General features: G+C 40.1%; 1 protein-coding gene across 2 annotated transcripts in view; it reads left to right on the top strand.

The window, feature by feature from the left end:
* The window catches only part of igsf21a (immunoglobin superfamily, member 21a), a 177538-nt gene that overhangs the window by 76964 nt on the left and 77294 nt on the right, over positions 1 to 23280 (top strand). For both annotated transcript variants that reach the window (XM_008306917.1, XM_008306918.1), the window contains exon 3: positions 20342 to 20463. In XM_008306917.1, coding sequence (XP_008305139.1) covers positions 20342 to 20463 — 122 coding nt within the window. The remainder of the gene's footprint in view (positions 1 to 20341; positions 20464 to 23280) is intronic.

Genomic DNA, 23280 nt, shown 5'->3' with positions numbered 1-23280 from the left:
CTTTTGTCTCTTGCAGTCCTTTCTTCATTCACGTATCAAAAAATGGTATAATTAATATTTTAAGTTAATCTAAACTGTTTTGAAACTTCTGAGCGACGACTGCTAAAATGTGATAGATTTCCATATCATTTTCAGCAGTGTGATATTGTTCATTTTAATTTTCTGTCCTCGCTTTAACTCTGATCCTTTGTTCCCTGTAGGGAGTCATTGACACTCTGCATCTTAATGAACCATTATAATGTCCCCTATTGTGTCAGAACCATTATTTTATATCTCTCCATCCAAAACAAATCTGGCTCGTCATGCATGGGTGCAGGTAATTTAAGGTAAAGTTTGGTTTGGTAACGAAAAGTTAAAATCCGTAGATTTTATCCTCCAAACTTGCAGTGTAATGAATTGAACTACAGAAGTAGCATCAAATACTATGTTTCCACTTCAATGCTTATTGTTACTTGTTATTGTTTTCTCATGTTTATTAATGATTTCAGTAATATCACTGATCATCTTTAACGTATGTTTTTTTTTTCAGCTTTCTGTTCCCTGGATTGTCTGCTTCTTTTTTTTTTTTTTTGACTTTTAGCATTTTCAGTTAGACAGTCTGTAAATATTTAAATACTGTTGAACACTATTTACATGAATTGCTTAGAAAACAAACAATTTTCCCATTTACATACCACACATTTACATATTCCCTCTGACATTAATCAAGTGCAGCTCATTTACTGAATCCGCCCACATGCACATTGTGATATATTTTAAAGCATTTTTCCTCAAAGATAATCAGACATCCTGTTTCTTATTCAGCCTATTTGACCTAAAAATGTGCTTTGAGCACAGCCATGGCTCATGTGTTCAACGTTCTGTTGAGCATTGTAACTTTTAGTAGACAAGGTAATGACTGCACCTCCTACCAAGCTACACAAAGCCTAGCTGCAGACTCTTTCACATTATTCTGAATGTCTGTCACCCTAAACCTATCTTTGCAACAAAATCCTGGGAGAAAACAACAATTAAATCAGCTCAAAATAACGTCTCATATATGATACAGCAGACGTGTTTATTTCCTGAAACACTTTTGCGCATGTTTCTAGAACTTATTTGACTTTATCCACATTAAAAGACCAAAACAGGATACAGCAGTTATGATAGGATGTACTGGAAGGACATCAATAATAAAATGTCAAACAAAATCACTGTAGTAGAAATGTGGTTTTACAGATGCATGCTACGTATATCTTATGAGGACAGGATGAGCAATGAAGATGTTTTAAGATTACTGAACACAAATAATATGCTATCTATGAAGCCCGTCTGATGACATCGATAAGAAATAAAAATAACTCGTTCCCATGCGTTAGTAAATCGTGGCCATGCGTTATTAATGCGTGGGAACGACATAGTTAAATTGTGGCCTCGCATTACTAGCATGAAGAAACAAGAGAAGTTGTGGAGCAAATTTCACAGTGCGGTCATACCAGCTGTCGATTAAGGATAACGGGCGTACTTGTATGAAACATGGAGCATTTTGATTTGATTTGATTTTATTTTAACCTTGGAATGAACTACACCGATATCCTGCGATCTCTTGTGATGAAACACTGTGTGATCATTATGTTGTTCCCACGCATTAATAACTCGTGGCCACGATTTACTAATGCGTGGCAACGAATTATTTTTATTTCTTATCAATGTCACCAGACGGGCTCTGTAGCTATCTAACAAATTTAGGAAATGGCAAGCAACATTTTTTGGACACATCATAATGAAAGAGATGCTGGATATATTGTCACAACTAAAAAAAATTGATGGGAAGAGAGGACAGACAGAATGAAAATGATAGACGGACTGACTTTATTGCTACATATGGAACGGACAACAGTCACAATTCAGAAAGCAAAAGATCAGATTAGATGGAGAGAAATGATCGTCTACACTGAATGGCATGGCACTTGATTGATTGATTGATTGATTGATTGACTGATTGATTGATTGATTGATTGATTGATTGATTGATTGATTGATTGATTGATTGATTGATTGATTGAAAGCACATCCCTCAAAGTATTTAACCTGACATGGTTTTACACTGCAACATACCATAAGTTAATATAAAAGTTTTCTATGCAGAAATGTGTACATATGCATTAATCCTCTGCTTTGAAGTAGCAATGCAAACGTGACGCGTCAGCATTGTGGAGTTTTTATACAACACATTGTGACAATACAGTTGGTAAGCTGCATTTTAGTGTTTATCAGCCGAGGCACAGCTGAGTAAGTTTCAGCCTGGCTGGATCATCCCACCCTTTTACACACTTTGAGCTTCAGTACCCCCTAATTTACAAATTGAACACTTTGTTTAATCCCCCTTTTATCCTGATGTGATCCAACCATTTAGAATCAAAATCCAACAGAGATAACTGTGTAATTTACGTTTTCATGCTCCCCGTCTCCCCTGCTGATGCAGCACGTGCGAAGTGGACCCTGATCGATCAGCCACACAGACAAAGTGTTACACCAGCGCTCCCATTAAACAAAGTCCTGACGAACACGTTCACATATTCTCCCGTAAAAGGCTGCTGGTGTTAAACGCTACATTGTAGTATTGTTTGTAAAGCAAAAGCTGCTTATGCAAACTTAGAGGTTTTATTAGTAAGTGCATGGATGTATAGATATGTTAATAGATGGACAGATCAAAAGACAGATAGAGATGAATGCATTTTTTCTTTCCTTTTTCAGTCCCTTTGTCAGACCTTAAAAGAGGTCGCAACATGACATATAAAGTAGCAGAGCTCAGCTATAGGACTGCAATCATCTGGTCATTAAGTATTTCACATGCAGACGTAGCACGAGTACGTCGATTTCACTTCAATCTTAACGTATATGCATCAATAAAAATATACACGAATGGATGCATTATTCTATTTGTTCCACTGGTGCATAGCTGAAAGAAAAGGCTTTGATATTGTGGTTGTGAAACCCGTTCAATGAATAGGGATGACAGTTCCTGCTGTTAGTAATAAGTAAGGTTCACACCCCATAGAGTGAAACTTCTTTGAGGTGTCCTAGTTAAGATAAAAAGCTTGTTTTAAGGCCTTGATTTTGGATTCACCAAACTGTGGGAAGTTTTCCTTTTCTTTTTTTTTTATTCTGCACCTGTAGTTGCACAAAGGAACCGTAGCCTTTTAGATTACTGCGGCTGCAGATGCTGGAGACACCAGCTGCATTTTTTGCAGGTATACATCTCTAGATTTCCTTTTACAAGCATTAAGTGTGATATTACACATCACAACGTTAAGTTTGCGTTTCATGCAGCACCACTAACTCAGTGTAACACATCTCTTGAGCCTTCTTGGCATTAAGGAATGCTAAGCATTTGTTTTTCTGAGTCTGTTAATTCAACGCACCAATCAACTGTAAAATACAGTTCCGTCAAATGCCAGTAGATCCTTAGAGCTTTGCTTTCTTTATTTTTTTAGAACATTGCCAACTGATGCATTTTATCACGTTAATGAACTTGTCAGAGTGATGATGGTGGACTCAGAAGAAGAAGCCTGAAATGACTGTTTTTCCAACCACTAACACACTGTTTCTCTAAACATTAAATATATTTATGTGACAAACTACAGGAAGATAATATTAAAGAAACAAGACAAGTTATTACAAAAGTGCTTTCATTAATTGATAATGAGCTTTCCACGCAACCACAAAAGCTCCTGCTTTCTTTTTTATGATCTCTGTTTTGGGCATTGTGCCATTGTCACAGTTTATCCTTAATAGCAGTCAACCAAAGGCTTTCATATCTTATTTTCTTTTAAATTTCAAAGGTATTGCCTTTGAAATGTGCTAAAAGTCCAAGAGCTCCCTTTCATCTGGGGTCTTCCTCATAATTATTGAGAAAGCTGTGATGCTGGGCTGCATTTGGAGGCCTGCATCTCAATTGGGATTTTATATGGTCTGGGTAAACCCTTTTCCTCACCGAGCTAATGACTGGAGCATTCTAAGCCAGGAAGCATCATGCAAAATTAAATCCTCCATCTTCCTTTTTCCAAAAAAAAACAACAAAAAAAACAGCACTGTCTGCCAAACATGTTTAGATTATTTGCATTTTGTTTTAACATAGCCCTAATTTGTGAACAAAAACGCTTACTGAAGCTCATCCTTGTTGACCAAGTCACAGCGGATTGAGCACTGCCAGAAGTGCAAAGAGCAGAGCGATCATAGCCAAAAAATGCATGGCGGTGATAAAAAATTTAACTCACTGCATGTCTCCATGTTAGCAATGTATACATGTTGTGTCTGTGGTTCTTAAAAAATCTATCAAATCCTATCATATTATCTGGGAACTTTTGAGTACTCAACTTCTAAGCATTTTGATGCAAAACGAGATATGCCGATAAGCGCCACACATCTGATCAGCTGCCTGTTTTACTTTACTGGATGTGTCTTTTTTATCTCACCGAAATAATCACTGGAGACGCCGTGAAGCGTACGTTCGGCTTATGAAAGAAGATTGTCAGGCGTCTGTAAGAACGGCGTCACCGGAGTACTCTCAATTAAAAGCTACACGTTCTAATCTTGCTTGATGCGAGCCTGACGTAGCTGTCCTGACATGTACACTCGAGCGGCAAATCACTCACAGATAGACTTCCATAGATGGTCGACTCCGTGGGCCAGACTCCGGATTACTATTAGTGCTACAAGGCAACATACACAACAAACATAAAGACTACCAAATCGCTTTACTGCAGCCATGACCAAGCAGCAAATGTAGTGTGATGTCTTTTTGAGTTGTGTGATGAATGAGCAAGCTGTACACTTTCTAAATTACTTTTGTGTTGCTTTGTTGACAATTAGTTCATTGGCATCCAGTATGGTTAGTGAGCAAAAAAAAAAAAAGTGAATAAACCAGACTCCAGCATATTTAAGTGTATATCACACATTCTAAATAATGCATCATTTTGATTTAAAATGACCGGCTGACAACTTGATTCACATGCGGTGGAGTGTCTTGCCAGTGCAGATCAGGTATTTAAAATGTCTCGTTGTTTACTGGTTCAATTACACCGTTCAAATGAGCACATAAAAGGCAGGGATACATAAAAACCAGTTCAAATTTATGGCATTAGATAAATCTGTCCCACGCTTTCTTTATGCATCTTTTGAAAGCAGTTAAGCTATCGCAGAGGCAAGCCACTTTCTCCCGCTATCGGAAACATGCACCGAATGTACAGCTCAAACAAACTCGCTGATAAATTGAGTTGAGAACAGTGACAGAGAGATAAACCGAATTGTAAAGCAGCTGTGATGCATTGATAGAGTGCTGTGACGGCGGCAGTCCTTTTGCAAACATCTCCATCGGGACACTTTTTAAGATAAAAACATCTGATTGGATCCATCAGTGTGGCTTAAACACATTCTCAATCCCCCCCTCGCCTCCCCCCGAAACCCCCTTAAGTCTCCTCGGCTGCCTCGCGTTCGAGTGAAGCATTTGTGTGCTTTGAAAAGGGGTTGACATGTGAGTTTCATCCCTGCAGTCTATAATATGCATATGTACAATACTGTTCCAGGAGAACTGACCTTTCTTGCTCAGTAGACATTTTCACATGCAGATATCCCACAGGTCTATTTTCTTTTTAGGTTTGCTCATCAAACCTACAGGGCCTCTATTATAGAAATATAGAGGAAATTTAATTTTCTTTTTGCTTTTATAGTCTTGTTGCATCTCAACACATGTCTCCTTCTGCTGACGCGGATCAGAAATGCTAGAAAAGGGGACGCCATTGACCCTATTCAGGACTTTCATCTTGCCATACGTAGAAGGTCCATTGGACCCCAAGAAGGAATATGTGCAAAATATTGTTGGTATTCATTATAGACTTTTGTACTATGTTAAATACATTTTCTGATAAGTTGACATATTTTTGTTTCCAAATGCATGACAAATGTCCCTCTTTTAATATTAAAAAAACCCAAAACAAAACAATACCTGTCATCGAGACCACATGGCCTGGGGTACAAGTCCTGAATAGGCTGAACAGTCAACTCTTCCTTGTTTAAATTTTTTTTTGTTCACCTGGTGCTGTATGTGCTTTAAATAAAATGCATTATTTACCCATCACCTCTGCCATAGATGGTGGAAAAAGCCATAACACATTTTTTCTAATATTTATTTCACAAGTACAGATCTTACAGATATCTGGACGGACACACATTAAATGCACAAGGTTTTAGGAATCAGCTGAGCAAAGACCTTTGGTAGCTTTTCGTGATATGTACTTTTTTTTTTTTTGCACTACTCGACTATCGCAGCGACCTTAGAGTGCTTTTAGCCACAAGCATTTCAAGTGACTTTTATTACATTATTACTAACAAATTGCTGAAACGTTCCTGACAAGCTCTGGAAACCATTTCATCATATAAATTCCTTTTTACTCTGCATAAAAGACTCCAAGTAGCTCCATCACACAATTAATATTGACTTCCACAAAAGACGTGCAAATCTGCTCGGACTTGGTCGGACCTTGGCTTCTGACCTTTGTGCGACAAGAGACGAATCGTTCTTGGTTTTGTTTTCCCCACAGTGCCTTTGTATAAGGTTTTTTTTTTTTTTGCAGTCACAGTCTGTGATGTCACGGTGCACTAAAATATTTTCCCAAGGCCTCTCAGTAAGGAAACAATAGCTTTTTTTTTTTTTTTTTTTTACACATGCATTTGACAACCCTTGCTTGCAGCTGACTTGAAGCGATGTGCACAACACAAGGAAACAAACTAATGAGAGGAGATTTGTGGAAAGGGGGAGAGGGAAAGAAAGACGAGACAGATTCTTCTCTGCTACACCCGGGCTCCCTCTTTGTCTTGTTATTATATTGTCTGCTGCTTCATTAGCCAGTGCTGCTTCATCACACTGTCTCGAAATCCCTCAGCCCTCGCCAGATGACCGAAAACCCCCTTTAAGCGTGCTTTATATGGCTTTTACTCCCCAGATGATAACAAGGTCTCACTGGCACTGGCACTCTGTTCCCTTTAGTGTGGCACCGCTGTGGTTTCTTGTTGCATTGCTACGAGCAAGTAAACATTCATGCCTTGACATTCTCGCATTGTTTTCCTCCTAAGCTCCTTCATCCTAATTGGAAACTATTGTCTTTTGGTGACTGTAAAGACCACTTCCCTTTCTGATGAACCGCGCCGACAAACGCACCTCCGCTCGTGCGTCTCCTTCCGTCGACACGCGAGTGGGCAGCGAGTACAAAAGATTGAAGGGAGTAAGCTCATGAGGGGACACTCTACCTTACAGGGTTATTTGTACGGTGCTGCTGAGCTGAGATGTATCTGTGCTTGTCATTAGGCCAGCTGATGGCTCATTGCGAGGCGAATGTGCCCAGGAGGAAAAGGACAGAGATCAAATGAGCAGCTCGTCTCCCAAGTCTTGTCTGATTAGTCGCTCTGTCCAGACGCCTCACACTGAGGGGCACACTGGGTCTGGCTTCCATGTCCATTTCAGAATGATGCAAGGCAAAGACATACACTTTTCTGGCACCTGGGGGCATCATTTCCTATGCTCCTACCGTCTGCTGAATGCTCCACATCATGAGCCAAGGCTATCTCACTAGCTTATCACGGCAAGAGGCGTGTTTGGACACCTGGTCCGGTGGGATGCCAGCAATATGGTGGACCTGTTTTGGTCCTTTCACAGATGCTGCTGTGACACAAGCTAAAGACGTAAGAACCAGGGGGGCGCCCCCGGTAGCCCAACCGGTGGAGCAGGGGCCATAAACAGGGGCTGTAGTCCCCAACTCAGCGGCCATGGGTTCGAATCCGACCCATGACTCTTTGCTGCAGGTCCTTCCCCCATTCTGCTCTTTCCCTCTTTTTCACTCTCCCCACTTTTCTGTCTTCCTCTCTACTGTACTGTCAAATAAAGCCAAAAGGCAAAAAAAAACAAAAAACGAAGAAGAAGATATATTTAAAAAAGGAAGAAGAAACAACTGGCTAATAGTGCTTATCATTAGAAAGCAATTTCAAAATTTAGATTAATTTTCTCTTTATTTTAAATCAAATTGGTACAATACAGTTGCAAATACTATCCTGAGGCATTCATGGAGGAGCCTCAAGATCCACTAAATCAGCTCTCATTGTCAGAATTAAGATCCCATCAAAGGATCGCAAGACTGAGAGGTTCTGAGAGCTCATAACTACACAGTGATTAGGGAAACTGACACAAAATGATCTTGATTTAACGTGTTCCTCTGAACCGACTCTCTCGTGAATCATTGCATCCTCAAAATTAAAACAAGGAAACAAAATCCCTCTTTAATTCATGAAAACTCAAAGAGATTATTGCAACCTGTGAGAGGTTGCTGACAGTGTTTGGTTTTATGACAACACAACTTTGCAGCGTAGAGTTTGCCCTGTTCTTGCGCTAGACTGAATCTCCGACCATCACGCTCAATTGTCCATACTAGCAACAAGCCAGATGAGAGGGCTGCTTGGTTTTTTTCTCCCCCATTTTTATTTTTTTTTATTTTTTAAGAGGTCAAATATCTCACATTTGATGCCTCTTAGCTGTTTGACACCACACCAAGGAAATGCGGAACAAATGCGCTGCTCGGGAAAATGAACTGTTATCACATTGGAGACCCTTTTATGTCAACAGAGCTGGTGTCAACATTCCCACAGGCCAGTCATTTTATATTCTAATTATTACTGTTAATATTATTTTGATATGAGCAATAGCTCTTAATTCAAATGGCTTGAGGGAGATTTATCTCCAGCTCAAGTGTGTGCGTGTGCATGTGTGTGTGTCAGCATGACTGCTTGTGTGTGTGTGTGTCTGAGGGTTACATGTTGATGTCGCACAGATTCATTTATAGCACTTAGGCAAATAATTGGCTTCTGCTGTGAGTGCATGATGTCCCTGCTAATAGACACATTATATACAATTTCCTCTCCTACTCTCCCATTTGACCTTTTGTTTACGTTGAGGTAATGCTAAGATTGGTTTTCTTCCTCCACTCAGCATGTTGTTGTTTTGCATAGTGCGATGTGTTTACCGTTCCCTAATGCCATCCTGCCGTATTACATCAAACCCACAGTTAGTGCGAGATTTAATTTTGACTTACTGTAAATCTCCTTCAGTGACTTGAGATAAACAGGTGCCTTTCGAGAGCATCACGAAGATCTCCATTGTACTTCCAGCTCACTTTCAAATTATTATCGCAGATTTTTTTTTTATGTGTTCAGGGTTTTGCCAGAGATGCTAATTAGCACCTACTCTGAGTCTCATCAGGTCAATATTTCTGAAGTGGGATGCTCTTATCTCCCACTAACACTCTCGACGTCTCACCGGTGTACTGGAAGGATTAAATGTTGTAAATGTTTCACAGATATATTGATAAGATTTTTTATTTTGTGATACGCTGTTTGAAATATTAGAAAAAATCAACATAAGTGAGCGGAGGCATTACAGATCCCTGGAAAGAAGTTTTGTACTCACAGTGCACCGGTATTATCGTCATGGCCCTTGAGTGCTATAATTAAGTAGGATGTAAATTTAGACTGAAAAAAAGGTATCACACTACCGTCAAATCCTGTCTGTACTGCAGACACATCAAGACAAAAAGATAAAGCAGTGGAACATGAGATTAGTCGTGTAGAGTAAATGAGAAAAACAGAAGCATTTAATATTAAATTACAATTTTTGTTCTTCAGTACTTAGCTCAGTTGAAAGAGGAGACAAAGTCACCCTGGAAACAAGCATAGTAAATAATATGTGCCAGTGTCTGCTTCCTCAATTTAACTCGAGCATGTCTTATTAAAAATGGAAAAAGGACCCATGCCACATTAAGGATTAGAAATTTATATTTAAGCATGAAATGAGCCTTATGCAGTACACTGTACAGACAGATACCTGTTTCAACTCCATGATATACTCTGTGGGTTTGCACATTTGTTTCAGATGTGTACATTAATCGTGCATAGCCTGTCTTAACTCTTCATCACCTGGATGACTACATCAAAACAGAATTCCCAAAACGCATTTCCTTGCAGAGAGCAGGCGCTGACGTTAACTCTGTGAAATCCACAGTTTCTGCAGGTGAAATGAATCATTCAGTAGAAGCTTGCTTTAACCTTTTCAATTTGTCCTGCACAGTAATCCCAATGCGAATTTCTGCTTTCAACCAATTTCTGTCAGAGGCCTGTTCCAGTGATAAATTTTCTCACAGTATGAGGGCAGAAAATGCTTTATCATAATAAACTCACTCATAAAATTTATGAAGAAAACAAAAACCTTTTGTCTATTTTAGCATTCTGCCAAATTCAGCATTCTGTTGTGTGCTCACGATCTGCTTTATGATTTATGCGTTGAATAACACTCCCCATATATCCATCAACCAGCGGATGCAGATGGTGGCTCCAGTAATCTGGAGGATAAGGAACAAAAAAAAAAAGGAGGGGGGGGGCTGTGAAGCTGCAAACATATGCAGACTTGTTATGTCCACAGTGGCCTTGATGTCTTTTAAGACCATCTGTTTTCCAACTTTTGTGCCCTTGTGAGTCAAAACCCATCTGTGATGTAAGGAAGAAAATGGCAAAAAAAATTCCTGTCGGACATAGGTTTGATAGGGAAAAGTGCCTTATTAGTTAGATAAAGGGGGAAAAGATATAAAATTGTATGTTGCAACCTAGTAAACCGTCCCAGTTGCAGTATTAAAATCATACATTGCAATGCAGCATTCTTGTAACAACCTTGCTGTCCAATAACTCACCGGCATAGAGCAGCGTGGTTAAAAACAAAGTTACAGAAACCTCATGCATTAGCTCCACACTGACGAAGTTCCACGCAGCAATTACACGCTGCACAGCTGCATTTCAGTGTAAGTCGGTAAGACAGGGGACAGTACTCATCCTCCATCCCCCGCACGTACACATCCATAAGTCACACGTGCAGCCATTTAATCGCATGCAACACAGTCTGCATTTCATGCTTAGAAGTTAGATGGACTTTGACACAATGCATTATCAGTGTTAAGCGCAGTCATCCTCGTTTGTTGGAATTACGTAATTTGCATATCAAAGCCACATGCACATGCGGTAGCAGTGAGAAAGTGGCTCACGGTGACACGAGGCTGCAGTAGCCTGGAGGTCAGATGGGCCAAACAGTGATTCAGACGGTGAAAACAGGAGCGCTGAAATAAAGTGTAGAAAATGTAATGAATGGAACAGAATGATGTGGAGGAGAACAGAGTTGTTATAATCAAATTAAACTTGGAGACTCTGGAGAATTTTGATGTAGTATAGCTATGTGTAGGTGCCTCTTAACAGTCTAAGCAATACATAAACTTCTGAACAGTATGTTTTAACAGCTAAAGGAAGTGAGTTTCGGATGTCTTCGTTCTATCAAGAATTATACATTGCAGTGTAAATATCTATTAGGAATCAGCATCAAGAGATTTTTTTTGTACATGTTTTGCAGCACTCGTTACAGTGACTTTGCAGAAGGAGGTAATTGGAACAGTTTATTATTTAAGTTTCAGCCTCCTGTGCCATCATTAACACCCATGCTACCTCTGAGCTGGTTCGCATTTACAAGCTGCCTGGAACAACCACAGTTAACCACAGTCTATTGTTAGCTAATCAACTTCCCTGGCAATTTGGTTAGAAGTGGTTTGCTTCAGGGCACCTCAGTGGTAATTGCTGAGGCAGATGAGATGACATATATATATATTTTTTTCTTTAAACCCTTGTACTGCTTCAACTTCATTTACAAAGAATCCTTCAATCTTTTAAAAACTTCTCTTTTTTTCAGTTTTCCTTTCATTAAAATGTGCTTAAACAGCCAGAGCAATGCTTCACTGCTATATAGTATATATATAATGACCAATATGCTGTAGATCAGCAGTCTCCAATAAGTCTGGCCTGCTTTGATCTCATCACCTCCTCATTGTCAGCCCACAGACAGCCTGTCTCCATCAGAATGACAGTCAAAATAGCCATCCCTCCATGGCCTTGTCTCAGATAGCTTTAGATAACACACTTGCATAACACTTAACTGCCTGATTTTATACCCTGGCTGTTCCTGACCCTCACCCCAGCTACCTCCAGGGCGCAGCTGAATGCAGCTGGTCTGTTCCTGTCGGTGGCACAGTTTTTCACGAAGCCGAGCGCTAATCCCTGTATGTAATCTGGCAGTTCCAGCAGCAGCCAATCACAACCTGTTTGTACTCTGTAATGTTGGAATCAAAATGCCTGACAGCAGAACAGGGGCATGTGACATTGATAACGGGCCAGGAAAAAAAAAGAAAAAAAGAAAAATCTACTATGACGGCGCTGTCCTCATTTGCTGTGTGCATGAACAGAGACAATGGTGCTGATTGAAAACTTGTCATACGAAAGACTCCCGTGTAGATTCAGAATCTCCTCATTAATCAGCATTGCCACTGAACCTAAAAATGTCCTATTACCAGAAACTTATATTTACAAAAAGCCTGAGTATAAATCTTCTCAAAGATGTCACAGGTCTAAATTTTCAGAGGTAACAAGAGGAACTATAATAGCGTGTTTTTTTTTTTTTTATTATTTAAAAATTTTCATTTGTTAATAGATGTCCTAAAATCACATTGAATGTGTTAATGCTTCCTCAATTCCTGTCAAGTTTTGAACCAATTACAGGTACAGTCATCCTTAAATATATTCATACCCTCCCATTAAAGAAGGAAAAAAAACCGCTGTCACTGAAATAAGTTGAAATTGACAAAAGTAATAATAAATAAAAATGTTATGAAAATCATGACATTGCTTTTGAATTGTGGTTCAACAGAAATATAAAAAACAAACAAAGACAAGCATGATGGGACCCATAAAGTAACATTTTGTTGAACAACCCTTTGAGCCAATCACTACAATCCAGTGTTTTCTGTAACTCTCAATCAGATGTCTGCACCTGTTGACAGGTATCTTGGCCCACTGCTCATCAGCAAAGTGCTCTAATTTGTCCGGGACAGTTTTGTTTGTTTTGTCTTTTTTCTTTTAATTATTCTTTTCAACCACAGTTCAAAGCAATGTCTGATTTCACTAAGTTACAATTTAGCAATTTTTTTTATTTATTATTACTTTTTTCAGTTTCTAGTTATTTGAGTGACTATTAGTGAATTTTGCCTTTTCTTTAATGGAAGGGTAGGAATACATTTGAGGAAGACTGTAACACCCATCACAGATCTACATTTTCAGAGATAACGAGGGATTATAATGGTGTGATTTTTAATTATTTATTTATTTTTATAATAGATGTCCCAAAATCACATTGAACGCGTTAATATCTGTTCAATTCCTGTCAAGTTTTGAACCAATTACAGGTACTTCTACGCTGACTTTTCCTACAAAATCAGCATCTGTTTAAATGAGCATGGCACCGCATCACGAGCCGGCGCGAGCATCAAAGGTACTGTATATTTTCGCATCATCAGTTAGCTACCAGGCTGAATTAGCTGTGCTTCCCCACTGAGAGTAGTGACAGACAGAGGGAGGAGAGGAGCCTGTCATTTGAAGCATGAAATCCCTTTAACCAAGTCCTCTGTCACTCAGCAGCCAGTAGGGGAGCACAGCATGCGGAGCTGTAAACTCACAGGTTAAGAGGCAGGACCACCAGTGCCGCATGCTGGATCTGCCTGCCGAATGAAGATCAGCGTTATAAAGCATACCCACAGACGTAGCCATCATTTACAGGCCTCCTCCGTCAGCAGACACGCTGCATCAACACCTCAGCATTCCCTCCAGTTACACTTGGCAGCTCTAAGTGCCACAGACTAATAAAGTTAATACACATTGCGCTTTTATCCTGTTGCATCATATTTTGTTTAGTTTATTGCATTTTCTTTTTCTTTTTTTGGGATACAGCACTTTGCAGCCATTTTTTGCCTGTATTGTCCCTAGTATATCATGCTTTGTGCTCTATAAAAGCAGTGACAGCAAATTTCATCTCTTACCTCACTGGGGCATGGTGTGTTATTGTTGTACCTTAGCACTCCCTTACCTCACATACTGCATGCTTCCCAGTGTGCAGTGCTGTTGTCTGTCTATTTGTTCCAGTAGCTCAAAGGCTCAGAGATAGGTTGCTGCTCCTCTAAACTTAATGGAATGGAAAGGCCCTGTGCTTTACCTCCTAATGTCTATCATCTTTGTATTTATGTTCCAAGTGTTTGTCTGTTTTCTTTGCTTTTATTGTGCCACCTACGTAAATCAAGCAAGATTTTGAATGCATTTTTTGTGTGTGTGCATACAATGAGCACGTGGAGATGCATCATTTGGTTTTACAAAATTTTACAAACAAGTTTTTACAGTTCACAAACTGAAAAATTACAAATCATAGCAAAATACAACAATTGTGATAACAGTATTTTGTGAATTCAAAAAGCATTAGATGTAAAAGTTACTTGATTCTTTTAACAACAAAAAGCTACTCTGTCACATAAGGTTTGAATTTTGTATTCATTTTATTCTAGCGCACAGTAATTATACCAATTACATAAGTAAGACAATGTCTCCCAATGCTTTGGCCCTGTTTCCAAAAGACACTTTGTGAGATAATAATATTAGGCAAATTAGCATGGATATGAAGGGAAGTGCCAAGCTTGTTCATGACAATACTCTGATCATCTCTTTTGTTACCACTATTCTAAGTCTGTAAATGAAGAACTGAATGGGTATAAATCTTATTAGGACATTATTTCAGAGCCATGCTGCTGTCCGTCTTATGGAATTGTTAGACTTGTAGATTGAGATCGCAAAGAAATGCTGGTAAAATATGAATTAACATTTCTTGAAAACCATTATCTTCTGCTCATTTGAAGAACATACTGTTATTACTCAGCCATATCTTTGAATAACATTACACCAGGAGGTCTTCCATATCTTTTGAGACTGGAATATCTTCAGAGATACACAATGTTCATATTTCATCTCTCTTCCTAACCAGTTTGAAAAAAAATAAATAAAAAAATGCTATAAAAAGACTCGCTGTAGTGATTCTCTGACTGCTGCCTGAAATTATGAAGCAGGATTCAGGTTGAATCTCTCACAGTTGGCCTGCAGTGTGTTAGCTGAATTTCCTCCAGTGGCTGCTGATGCAGCTGCAGCCTATAAATAGGCCCACCCCAGACAGGCGGGGGGGAGGAGGGCTTTGGTTAACCCCTGAGACCCAGTCCTAATCTGACCCCAATAATAGGAGGCATCATTAGAGAGGCAGTTCAGCAGGCTGGCCAGGAACAATACAGGGTACCCTCTGTGTGTGAGACATCTTGGCATTAACGCATTGCAGGAGAGGCATATGACCCTGTTTTGAGCACCTTCAAGCTCACCCCATCTTGTCAGCTACCTGTCATGGACTCTTCTTTTGCCTGCTGGCTGTTCCTTCAGCCAGTATCCACTATCTGCCACAATACAGACAAGGGAGGGGTTGGAGAGGTTTGGTGCCTCTGTGCCTCATGCATTGCATGGCCTGGATTCAACAAAGCAGTTGTAGCAAAGCTTTGCTTCCCCAACGGTGCTTTTCTGCAATCAAAGAGTATTCATCTCCCTCTTGCCCTCCCTCTTGTACAGCCATTTTGGCACTGTTTGGCTCTCTTTTTCCCCTCCCACTCTCTCTCCCCCTTCTCAGTGTTCTATTCCTCCCATAGTCGATCCTTTATCCCGGAAACAGGTCCTCTTGTGGGGATAGAGAGACATCCAGTGATGTGCAGAATTTTTCAAATTTATTACACAGGGGTCTTCGGGTCAGCCTTAATTAAGAGGTGAAATCATTAAGGAGGGATAGATAAAGAGAGGGTGCAACCGAGAAGACCTGTTTGAGGCAGAAATCTTCTCTCGGGTCCTAAGGGCTCCCAGACAACCAGAAATCTGACACCTGCGTTATCCACCAGGTTTTTCAGGGGGACGACGGAAGCAATTGTAACGCTTGTTGGATTAGATGGACTGTGAAAGGGGAGACAGCCAGAAAATGTCTCCAATTCTGCTCTGTACTTCAGCGCCAGCAAATCATATTTGCATCAGTTTATGTAGTCTGGTAACTCTAAACTCACCCACAGTGTTTGAGTAGAGGAGAAGTGAGCTTTCTTGTATTGGATTTGTAAACCGTTCTTTAAATTTGCACTTTCTCATAAGTACATATCTATTTTTTTCCCCCGTATGCCAAAGTAACAGTGTCAGTTCTTGTTCAGTGTTGCTTGGTTAGATGATGTGAATGCCCCATGCAGCCTAAGGCATGCCTGTGCATCTGATCTAAAGTAATGATTAAACTAATGGCGTCCTTAAAAATCTATATATTAATATACAATCTATCCTGAGGGGATAAACCCACAAGTCTCTGTATCCTTTTCAATGCTTCTTCATTACTCTGATGTTTTCCCCCTGCACTTGGAGGAGACTTGGTAATTAAACACTGATGTCTTTTCTCCTGGATTGTGGTAATGGTGAGTTTCTGTAGGTGGAATGTCCTGTGTTTTTCAGCTCTGCTAGATGAAATTATTGCTTCTCACACTAACTACCCAGGTCTATTTCTGCCATCAGAAATGGTTTTGCTCAGCGCTAATAAAAATTATCTATCCTGGAAGCTACTCAGTGTGAACCTGTCCACGTCTGAAGTCATCTCCATCCAAGGTGTCATCACAGCAAGGTCATTGGATTGAGTTGAGTCTGACTCACAACGTACAGCACATTGGTCCCATGGAGGGACTGTATCACCTTAGACCTTATCAACACCCACGATCATATTTTAAATAACTGCCTTCGGGCAATCGCGGTGGTGTCAACTTAGAGTTACAGCTCCGACAGAAGTGATGCGGTTGAAGTGTAGTTCTCAAAGGAACCAATGCTCATGCTTTTATCAAATTTCATTAGAGAATTGTTTATGTGCTTTTGTGTAAAACTACATTGTTATTAAAAAAAAAAAAGAATGAGATGAACAAAATATTATTATTATTTTTAATATAAATGAGCAAGTTGATTATATATGCTAACAAGGTCGGCTGAATGTATCTGAAATGTGCGAAAATGTTGTCAGCTTAGGCTTGATGCTATATGAAGCCATAGTCAGCTGTTCATAGCCACTGTTACCTGAGGGTCAAATACTTCATTGCTCACATGGAATGCTAGGAATGCTACTGGTTTTGCACAGTGAACACAAGCCACCACACGTGCATGCATGTGTACATATAGCATTCCTTCTTAGTAGTCCTATTTCAAAAATTCACATTTTTCAATACTGTTGCAAGGATTTTTGTGTCTGTATTCTATCCTACTTTGACAGTGTCTCATGTGCTGTACTGAATAGTTAATACAGCACTTTAAAAAAAAAAGCATTGGTAAGCTATTGCCAAATGTGAAAGTTACAATTTTAACAACTGTTTACATGTTTGTGATGCATAGACCTAAAATTACATTTGACTTAAAATCTTTGTTGTTGTGACAATTTTGGGTTGCTTAAAACAAGCAATCTCAGAAATAACAATGAGGACCAATATAAACGATTTGCTTTGCTGTCTGACTTTGGTTGTTCTCACGTATTTGTAATAGCAGAATATCCTGAGACTGTCAGGGACATAAGCGGATACATTTTCGAAGAACACAAATAGAAATTAGGGAAAATTCCTTTAGTGAGTGTAAATATATTTGATCTAGTCTCACAGGTTTAATGGCTTTCTGGAGCACTATTGCTGTGTGAAACTGAGACAGCTAACAGGAAAGTAACTGGAAATGAACCATTCAAAATTCAGTGACAGTTTTGCTGCATAATTTATCGTTATAAACGCTCTCCGCATGCTGCACTAATCTGTAATGTACATCACTTTATGTCTCTGTGACACATTATTATTAATCCAGTAAAATGTGCTGTCTGGCAGCTTCCAGTACAGGTATGATACTGATTGATGGAAATTCTGGCTTTTGTTTTGATGACTGATTTTTTATTTTTTTTTCCTCCCAAATTAATTAATATATAAAAAAAAAAAAGGTTCTGCCTATCTTTTGTATATCTGCTCAAATCTGCCAGACTTCTTCTTCTTCTTCTTCTTCTTCTTCTTCTTCTTCTTCTTCTTCTCCCTCCCCCCCCAAATTTCTGCAATGTTCTACATTACTCAGGCTTCCTTCCATCAGCTTCGGTTGGTTCAAAATGCTATTGCAAGGATTTTCGCTGACTCCAGTAAACAACACCACAATACTCCAATGCTGGCCTTCTTGCACTGGCTCTTTCTTAGTTGTTTGCATTGATTTTAAAATGTTACAGTTGACTTTCGAGGCTTGCAAGCCCATAGCGATACCAAAGATCTCCTAACCCCATATGAGCCCGGGCCACATCTTAGATCGGCGAGATGTTGAACACTAACGCAGCAATAGTGCAGCGGCGAACAGCCATTTGGGATGTAGTGCCCTAATAGCATCCGCAGAAAAGAAAGAGCTCCCACTGTTTGTGCTCTCTATTCTGTGTTTCAGTAGCCGATCCTACCGCTCGTACATGTTGGTGCAAGTCCCTTCCCTTTGAAACTGCTGACCCTTCCCAGATTTATTTAGAGACTGAGAGTGAAGGAAGGAAGAGACAGGTTGGGGGAACATACGATGCTCTAGCTCTTGTGTGCACAATTTTTCTGGTTTTAGCGAAGGAAGGGAGAAGGTGTGGCCAAACACATCTGTCTGTTTTACCCTGAGATGCTGGTGCTCAAGTGCAACACCCAGTGGTTCTAAATGTTGTATACAGTCCTCATTCATGTTTCATTGTTGTTTTATTAATGTCATGCTAACAGAAAAGGCTCATTGTTACTATCACATCTATGATGCCAATATGTAATCCCTATGTATGAGCGCTCTATACGAAGAATGTTAAGGCCGGTATTCTTTTAAAACTCTGTCCAACCTGTGTCACATAATGTGTTCCAAAGCTATGTCAGACAGAAATGCCTTTTAACTCCCTATGGTGATGTTTCTAAAAGGACCATTACTGTAACTACAGTGGCGACACAAGTCTGGGAGGTTGGAAAGCACAATTTTCAAACACGGCTTTGCTTTTAGAGGCTGACCTTTTTCTGTTGCTGCTCCCTGTTCTGTAGCTCAAAATGAAGCCACATCATCGCTCGGTGTCTACACCTCTGAATTGATATTCAAACTGAGCAGATGGCCACAGTACTCTCAGGTTGTTGACAAGGGTGCTAAAACCTTTCTTAGTCAAATGGTGTCAAAAAAATTTTAAAAAAACAAAAACAAAAATAAAAATCATATGCAAGAGTGGAGGACTGCTTAAAAAAAAATGTTGCGAGCAGGCGTCCTAACATTCAGTATTTCAAATTCTGCAAAAATCCTTCAAATATCGGAGGACGAAGGTGACATGTAGCCAATAAGAGGTTGTTTGTTACAGGTGATGAAGGTGATGTACTGTATTTCCAATCTCCTGTTGCTCTTGGTTGTTTCAAGCGTCGTCAGCTCCCTGTGCAGCGCCACTTAGCAAACTAAGCCTGAGGCAGCATGCCTTCTCTAGAGGCAAGAGGTTATATGAGCTAGCTACATGCACAGGGAATGATTGTTTGCTCATACAAATACAATTTAGCTTAGTCTCTTATGCGGCAGTGTGTACCTTATACATTATACGGACTAATCATGAAATGCTTTGACATTGTTTACCTCGCTAAAGGGATTGGATTGGATCAGAATGATAGCATCTTCACTGGCAAACGGAAGAAGGATCCCTGGCCCACCAACAATTTCTTTCTTCAAAGCAGCATTAGTGGCTCCATTAAAATCCTGTCACCCCGTTTCCTTTATGGCTGTCTGTGGCTTCTGAGAAGAGGAGAAATCACCGTCATTCAAATGCTAAGTGACTTTAACACTCCTGTGAATATTAGAAAGGAAAGAGCTACTCCATCATCTACCGTGCCCAGGAAAAAAAAAAAAAAAAAAAACAGATGAGACCAGTGTTTTGAATATCCTATCCCGTTACCTCTGCAGTATCTCGTCACATGCCATTACCTCTGCGAAAAGCAGACTGCTTGACACATACAGAACACCACGCTGTGTCAGTCTTCATTAAGACTTAAGACTCATGTGCATGAGCACAGGCCGCTAGCTGCCTAAGAGACTGTCCCTGTGATGTTATCATGTCAGCAGGTTTTCAATCCTTTTGCTTTCAGACGTTATGTGGAATGAACTCGTCATGAATCAATGAGGTAACTGCGGGCAGAATCGACACTGTAGGCCATGGGACAACTGTTTATTCATAGGAGGAGCTCTGGGGGCGAAAAGGCAGGTCCTGTCATCCATCATTACAGGAATCACCTTACTAATGCTCTCTCTTTGTGCTTCACAGGTCACAGATGGAGGTACCATAAAGCAGAAAATCTTCACCTACGATGCTATGTTTAATACAAATTACTCCCACATGGAGGACTACCGCAGACGTGAAGACCTTGTGTATCAATCAACTGTCCGGTAAGCCCTCGAAATCGAGATCAATCCACAGGACAGCTTTCTTGTTAAACTCTTCTCAAACTGGATTTGTTCTGCAAGCGCTGGTGAATTGTAAAATATTAAACCAGCTGTAAAATCAAACAACCTCCTGACACTGTGATAGCACGCCACAAGACGAACTCCCGCTCGCTGCTATACAACTTCATTCCCAACCATCTGCTGCTGGTCAGATGAGGCCAGACTGGAGTGACCGGGGGTGACGGGGTCAGTGTATTATTACATGAGGACAGGAGGTAGTGGCAATCTCTAATCAGTGACTCTGCTCAGGATAAGGAGTTCAGTGTTCAAGATTTAACTAACATCTGGCCAGACCGCTCCTTAATCCAGCCATGGTGGCACGTACATCCCAGGTAGCGTTGCTCATCTCCAGCACATTACCATGAAGGTGAACATTTGAAGCCTCCGTGATCCTCTGCACACACAGCCCCCACTCCGTATGCATTAACAGGTTTTGAGCGCAAGAAACATGGAATCAGAGAGTAGTAGTAGGAGGAGGAGTCATCTGGCTCTGGCCGCCTTAATTACACGTTCATGGCATCCTGGGGACTGCTTTCTATCACCCCAGGCTTCAACAATACGGCTGGCAGCTGTCTTTCCATCTCCTTATTTCTCACTCCCTCTTCTCTGGCTCTTCTATCACTATCTGAATGTTCAGCAACACAAAAGAAGTGCTGGCCATGCATCACACCTACAACTTCATTCAAAAACTAGGATGCTTCACACTCTGCATCCTTTTGTAATGATCCCACTTTCATCATTCCCCTTCATCTCGTCTTTATGCTGCTGCTTTTTTTTTTTTTTTTCCTTGTGATTCAGCTCATGTACATTGCTACTTCATTGTATTCTTTTTTTTTTTTTTTTTCCCCTCCGTCTTTTCTCCCGTGCGGTGCGGCTGCCCGGCTGAAGATGATTTATCTGGACAGCCCTACTATCCCTTTGGGAGAGTAGGCATCATTGCAGTGGAATGGTGTACACACATCCACACATGGAAACATGAATACACGCGAAAACAGAAGACGTGACCCCGCCCCCGCACATGAACACACACACACACACACACACACACACACGCACACACAGAGGAGAGAGAGTGAAAGTTTACTGCACTACACCGATCTGGATGCTTTACCTGCACCTGCAGCTGTGTCAGAATGCTTAGCCTGCGTTAGTCAACCAGGGAGAAATATGAACTCCTACCACAAACCCACAATTCTTCCAGTCAGGAAAAAAAAAAATAATAATTCTGCTGCTCATGGTTCAACTTGCATGATGCATCACAGATGATCAACACTACTCAGAAATGCAAAAAGCTGAATTGTATTCACTTTAATCTTCCACCTGAGAATGGTAAATCTACTGTGCAAAGCCTCAGCAGTCAGACAAATCCAGTTGTAGGGTAAAAATTAAAGCCTCAATACTCAGTTTCCTTTGGAGAATTTTGCAGTAAACTTAGCTTTTTTCTGCCCTCCTTGTGTAGAATGCCTCTTCTAACAGAAATCCATCATTATTGTGCTGTAATATTGTAAATATACCAAACACTTTTTTTTTTTCCCCTGCCTGTGCTGGATTTCAGTTATTAGACAGTTTCAGAAGTGACACTGATATTGACTTCATCCAAGATTCCCCCAGTCTCGTCTGGCTTTGACAGCTATTAGTCATAATCTTTTAACGAATGGAAGCAGCTGTAACACCCTCCGTATTCAAGTGCCAATACATAGATTAGTCCTTGTAAAACAAACGACAGATCTTGCATGTCGCTGACACTGGAAGTTTGAAGGACCTCCAGTATTCAAGCTCAAATTGAAAGCGGGAGTCTGCTTTTTTTTTCTCTCTCTCTTCTTATTAAAGATCCTTAAATTTGTCATAAAAGATGAATGCAGCACATCAAGGGCATGCGTAGGTTTAACCTATAATAGAGACTTTTTTTTTTTTTTTTAAATCCATGGTGAAGTGTTGGGTGAGTGTGGGAGGGCGTAAAATGGCGGAGACTGTGTTTCTCCTGCCGTCTGCTACCCACACTAAACATTGGTTTCTTTTAACTGTCCTTAACCTTTTTTTTTTTTTTTTTGCAACTTTAAACAACAAATGAAAGAGCAATGAATCCTCAGCAGTATATAGTTGAAGCTAACTGAATTGTGTTTATATGCAACAAATTTAACAGCAAATACATAAATATCTGGCTTAGAATGTTCACTGACAATGCATTTCAGTTATCTTTTGCTATATAATATTCCCTTCTGATGAATAAAGCATGAAAATGTCCCGAGACTTGGTTAAGCTTAGACAAGTTTAAAGTTCCACCTTGACTTGAGACACAACACTTCCAAAGCCACAATCTTCCTCGAGCTCTAACTAATGTACTTTTGCTGCCCAAATCTAACCGCTGACTTTTGATGTAAACATTCCTGACTATGTTGCAGTTCAGTCAAATTTTATTTTATTTTTTCTACTGAATTGAATCTGGCTACACATTTTCAGTGTTGGAGTTTAGAATAATTCCAGCTCTTGTTAAATCAAATTTATCTACAAGACACGGTAAGTTTTACTGAAGGAGACTTTTAGAGATAGTCAAATATCATTTTCTGCAAACATCTCTGTAGTGTTGATTTCACAGGAGAGCTGGTGTTACTCCCAGAGGTCCAACTTGTTTGTCGTGTTTGCTGAAAAAAGCCTTAACTTCAACGGGCAGTTCTGTGCCACGTCGCAGCGCTGTGTGACTTATTACAGAGAACCAGTTCCATGTTACTGTTTTTATATGTGGTGCGTGTTCACAATATA

This window comes from Stegastes partitus, unplaced genomic scaffold (genome assembly GCF_000690725.1).
Source record: "Stegastes partitus isolate 25-593 unplaced genomic scaffold, Stegastes_partitus-1.0.2 Scaffold49, whole genome shotgun sequence".
NCBI lineage: Eukaryota > Metazoa > Chordata > Actinopteri > Pomacentridae > Stegastes > Stegastes partitus.
Note: the sequence above shows the minus strand (reverse complement) of the source record. Positions and strands in the feature narration are given on the sequence as shown.